Here is a 5,465-nt window from a genome sequence, read left to right on the forward strand (position 1 = left end):
CAGCAGCAACAGCTACAGCAGCAGCAGCAGCCGCAGCAGCAGCAGCAGCCGCAGCAGCAGCAGCATCTGTGGGAAAGAAATAGCTCCGTTCACTGACTTCTCGTCCTCCATAGAGCAGCAAGTCGACAGAATCAGCATTGCTGTCAGCATTTTCTTGCAGCAGCAGCGGCAGCAGCAGTAGCGGCAGCAGCAGCTGCTGCTGCTGCCCAGTCATTTGTATTCCGCGAAGAGGAGCAGTTGTAGCGTTAACTGCAGCAGCAAAGCAGCAGCAGGACCTGCAGCATCAGGAGCAGTGCGAGGAGGAGGAGGGGAAGGTGCAGTAGCAGCAGCTGCAGCAGCAGCAGCAGCAGCAGCAGCACGGGGAGCAGCAATGAGCCGGAGCAGCTCCGGCGGGGCCCCCGGCCGGCGCAGTCGCAGTCGTTCTCGAGATGCGCAGCTGTGCAGACACCGCAGCAGAAGCAGCAACAGCAGCAACAGCAGCAAGCTGCGTTCGCCTGTGGGGCAGCGGTCTGGGATCGGATCCCAAGGCAGTAGGCGGCGCAGCATCAAACGACATGCAGGCGGCAGCAGCAAACCAGAAAGAGACAGAGAAAGAGACAGAGAAAGAGACAGAGACAGAGACAGAGACAGAGATGAAGATAGCAGCAGGCGGCACAACCACCGCCAGCCTCTTCAGCAGCAGCAGCAGATGCGGCTGCTGCAGCCCGCAGGTTCTCACCGCAGCAGCAGAAGGAGTTCAGCAGAGACAGGCGGATATGCACTCTCCTCATACCGCAGCAGCAGAGACAGAGACAGAGACAGAGACAGAGACAGAGACAGAGACAGAGACAAAGACAGAAGCAGCAAAACTGAAGGGGCTCGCAGCGGCAGGCAGAGGGAGAGAGACGGGTGCGACAAGCCCAGAGACAGAGACAGAGATAGAGATAGAGACAGAGACAGCAGCAGGATGCACGGTGGCGGGCGAAGCGCGAGGTGCTGCAGCAGCAGAGCTCAAAGACCTTCTCCTTCTCCTCATTCTCGCTTACCTCCAGCCAAATCAAGAAAACCACCAGGCGCCTCTGGTTAGCCGCTGATGCTGTTGTTGCTGTCGCTGCTGCTGCTGCTACTGCCGTTTCTGTTGTCGCTGGTGCTGTCGGTGCTGTCTCTGCTGCCGCCGCTGCTGTTGCTGTTGCCGCTGCTGCTGTTGCTGTTGTTGTCGCTGCTGCTGCTGTTGTTGTTCTTCTGCTGTTATAGTAGTTACTGCTGCTGCTGCAGGTGCTGTAGCTGTCGCTAGTATTGCTGTACCTATTGCTGCTGCTGCTGCTGTTATAGCTGTTGCTGCTGCTGCTGTTGTAGCTGTTGCTGCTGCAGTTGCATGTGCTGCTGCTGGAGTTGGCGTATGTTTCGTGTTGCTGGTGGTGTTTGTTTGGTTGTCGCCTGTTGCCGATGTTGCTGCTGGTGTATGCTGAGTTTCTTGTGTTGCTGGTGTCGCTGCTGCTGCTGTTGCTGCTGCTGCTGCAGGTGAAGATTACAACAAGAGGCGGCATTACTCTAGCAAATGGTATCAGAAGGACGCCCGGCGTCGCATGAGCTGCAGCAGAAGCCGCAGCAGCAGCAGCAAGTGGCGCAGCAGCAACAGCAGCAGCGTGGAGAGTCGCCGCCTTGGCGGAGATAGGCACAGGGGAGCAGCAGCAGCAGCAGCAACAGCAGCAGGAAGGAGGAGTTCTCGGAAGCACAGCAGTCCGTACAGGGCCCGCCACTACAGCCCCACCAACGGGCGACCGCTTGCTGCTGCTGCTACATCAGCAGCAAAACAAAATAGCAGCAAGCACGGCCACGAGCGACGCAGCAGACGAGAAGCAGCAGGGAGCAGCAGCAAGAAGAGCCGCGTTCATTCTTCGCAGCGGCAGCCTCGCCGGTCTCCACCTCCCCCTCAGCAGCAGCAGCAGCAGCAGCAGCAGCAGAGCGGAAGGAAGAGTCTGCGGAAGCAAAATAAAGAGGCATCAAGAGATGAAATTACACACTTCTCTTGGAAGCCAGGCCTTTGGTTAAATAACAGATATCGGGTTCTTGCAAAGTTAGGCGACGGAACATTCGGTAGAGTGCTGCGCTGCGTAGATGTTCTATTACAGACGCAAGTCGCCATCAAGGTAATGCTATATATCATCAGCAAATCAAGCACAACACCAGCAGCAGCACAAGCAGCAGCAGCAGCAGCAGCAGCGGCAGCAGCAACAGCAGACGCACAAGCAGCAGGATAGAATGCAGAAAAAACAGGCACCGTTTGATTCTTCATCTATCCATCCCTATCTCTGCTTGTTTGTTTCGTGGGGGCTTTAGGCGTTAGGGTTATTTATTTAGGATTATTTATTTAAGGTTATTTATTTAGGGTTATTTATTTAGGGCTATTTATATAGCACTATTTATGCTTGTTTAAAGCTATTTATTTAGAGTTATTTAGGGTTATTTATTGTTGTTGAGGGTTATTTATTTATTGGGGTTATTTATTTAGGGTTATTTATTTAGGGTTTTTTTAGCGTTATTTCCAATTATTTAGGCTTATCTATTTAGAGTTTTAAAGGGTTATTTAGGGCTTTATAGGGTGATTTAGGGTTGTTTAGGGTTGTATGGGGTTATTTAAGGTGATTTACGGCAATTTAGGGTTTAGGGTTTAGGGTTTAGGGTTTGTGGTTTGGTGGTTCAGGTGGTGCGGGACGTGGCTCGGTACACCGCAGCAGCGGAAATTGAAGCGGATATTTTGCGGAAGTTGAATCGGAAAGATTACCGAAGGGAGTCAGGTTGTGTGTGTCTGTTAGATGCATTTATGTATCACCAGCGGCATATGTGTTTGGTTTTTGAATGTCTAGGGAAGAGCCTTTATGATGTTCTAGCAGAAAACAAATATAGAGGCTTCTACTTGCAAGATATCGTTGAAGTCGCTAGACAAGGACTTAACACCCTCGCCTTCATGCGAGACTGCAAACTCGCACACACAGACCTCAAGGTCCTCTCCCCCTCCCTCTGCATGCAACCACCACCAACATCAACACCACCAGAAGCAGCAGTAGCAGCAGCAGTAGCAGCAGCAGCAGCACTAAGTGCATGCATGCATGAATGCATGCATGCATGGATTCTTCTGTTAGGCTCTCAAGGGGAGCTCTGTTGCAGGCTGCTTGGTTTTTGGGGTTACGGGATGTTTAGCTGCAGCAGTGAACATTAATGGAGAAGGGGCGGCGGCACGCATTAGGGTTTAGGGTTTAGGGTTTAGGGCTTTGGTGTTGCTGCAGCCTGAAAACATTTTGCTGCAAGGGGAGAAGATGTTTGAGACGCGCGCTCCCCGGGTGAGTCAACTGCTGCCAGTGTTCCGCAGCAGCAGCAGGTGCACACGTGTCGTTCTTCCTCTTTATTAATGCAATATATGGAATATATATATATATATATAACATTGTTTTATATTCTAGTTATGTTTCCACTTCAAGGAAGGAAGTTCTTGCGCGGGCTTTTTCTGTGTCGTGCATTTCCGCTTCGGGCATGAAGTATGCGTGTGGTTTCCGGCTTTGTTTGGGTGATTGCTGGTGCTGCTGCTGCTGCTGTTGCTGCTGCTGCTGTTGTTGCTGCCGTTGCTGCTGCTGTTGCTGCATTGCGGTGATTGACCCGTCGAATCCATGGATGCATCTCCATCTACTACTGGTGCCGTGTTATTATTCCCTCCCCCTCTTCTGTTTGCGGTGTACGTACAGCCCTCGGAGGAAGACGACTGCTCCACTCCATACCTCCGGCCTGCGAGCATGCAAGTGAAAATCATTGATTTTGGAAGTGCGACGTTTGAGGAAGACTATCACTCGTCTCTCATTAACACCCGACAATACAGGGCCCCAGAAGTTATTCTGGGTAAGAAAGGATTGGAATGCACCTTTTAACTACTACTGCTGCTGCTGTCTTTCTGTACTCTACGCAGCAGCTGCAGCAGCTACCGATCTGGGCAGCGCCGCTCGTTTGCGTCGCGTATCACGCGCGAATACAGTGCTGCAGAAGCAGCTGCTGCTCAAGGAATTGCTGCAGCAGCAGATGCTGCAGAAGCAGTTGCTGCTGCAGGAGCAGCTGCGGCTTCTGCTAGATCCATCGTTGCTTCTGGCTGTTTCTAGTAGTGCTGCTGCTGTTGTATGATTTTAGGTTCTTCCTTGGTGTTGCCGTTGGTCTGACTTTTTCCGTTGTTCCTTCTACGGTTTCGGGTGCCTGTACAGACATTGGGTGGGACATGGCGAACGACATGTGGTCATTGGGGTGTATATTGATGGAGCTGTACACCGGAGACGTATTGTTTCGCACGCATGAACATCTTGAACACTTGGCTATGATGGTAGGTGGGGTTGCTCGTTGGCATCGCTTCTGGGGTGTATGTACAGCTGAATGCGTTTAGCTGTCTTTGCATGCACAAGTGTGCAAAGAACAGTCTCGCGGTGTCTGTACACCTTAATGTGTAAACGGGATTGCTCTCTGCATGCGCATGCAGGAACGCATTGTGGAGCCGTTTCCGAAGGAAATGCTGCAAAAGGCGCAAAAAGGAGCAGGGAAAGGATACCTCACGACAGACAGCCGGGGAGAGGTCCGCCTGAAGTGGCCAGAAGGAGCTGCATCTGCCGGAAGTGTCAATCGAGTCAAGGATTGCGTGCCTCTTGAGGTCGGCTAGGGTTCAGGGCTTAAGGTTTATGGTTGTTTGTCTTTGGAACCAGCGTGCGCGTGTTAGGTTGTCGTGCATTCTTTCCCTTACGAACGTGTTGTTTTCTGCTTTGCTGTTGATACACCTCCAGTTCATGCAATTTGCTTCGTGTGCCGTCCGGGCTGAAGCTCACTGTACATACAACGCAGCATCGGGGTGTACTTCCGCCGACCTGGGCAGCAGGTAGTTCGTGTGCTGGCTGGGAACCCAGCATGGGAACATTGGAAATGGTGCCTTAATTGCTGCTGGTGCTGCTGGTGCTGCTGCTGTTGTTTGACAGGAGTTGGTGCTGCCTCAGGACCGCTTGTTGGCTGACTTCGTGCGGTTTATTTTGCAAATCGATCCGCGGAAACGGCCAGACCCAAAGGAGGCGCTGCGGCACCCGATCTTTTCACTTGGGAAATAGAGCGCTTTAGTTGCTGCTGCGGCTGCTGCAGCAGTAGCAGCAGCAGCGGGAGCGGCAGCAGCAAACGCGGAAACTTTTGCTATGCTGCTGCTGCCCCAATTCGCTGCAACTGCAAACCTGCCGGGAGCCTCCGGTCAAGCCCCGCATGCGCTGGCGTGATGGAGGCAGCAACGATGAGAGCGTTTGAACTTAAGTTAGCGGATGTCTGTAGACATTCTCGAGGCGAATCTGCTTCTGCTTAACAAGGCTCAGCTCAGCCCGTCTCCGCTGCCCAGCAGCAAATTGGGTAAATAGACCTAGAGCTGCAGCCTGCATATATATATATATATATATATATATATATATATATATATATATATA

General features: G+C 52.1%; 1 protein-coding gene across 1 annotated transcript; it reads left to right on the forward strand.

Moving 5' to 3' along the window:
- Positions 1-428: 428 nt before the first annotated feature.
- EAH_00035760 (CMGC kinase, Lammer family, putative) lies at positions 429-5,105 on the forward strand (the record flags this gene model as incomplete). The annotated part of the gene is made up of 8 exons (XM_013392102.1): positions 429-972; positions 1,501-2,129; positions 2,684-2,983; positions 3,267-3,320; positions 3,720-3,870; positions 4,224-4,339; positions 4,493-4,660; positions 4,980-5,105. The coding sequence occupies 8 exons, from the start codon at positions 429-431 to the stop codon at positions 5,103-5,105; spliced, it is 2,088 nt and encodes a 695-aa protein (XP_013247556.1).
- Positions 5,106-5,465: the final 360 nt, after the last annotated feature.

The sequence above is a fragment of the Eimeria acervulina genome, genomic scaffold (assembly GCF_000499425.1).
Source record: "Eimeria acervulina Houghton genomic scaffold, Eah_scaff378, whole genome shotgun sequence".
Classification (NCBI taxonomy): Eukaryota; Apicomplexa; class Conoidasida; order Eucoccidiorida; family Eimeriidae; genus Eimeria; species Eimeria acervulina.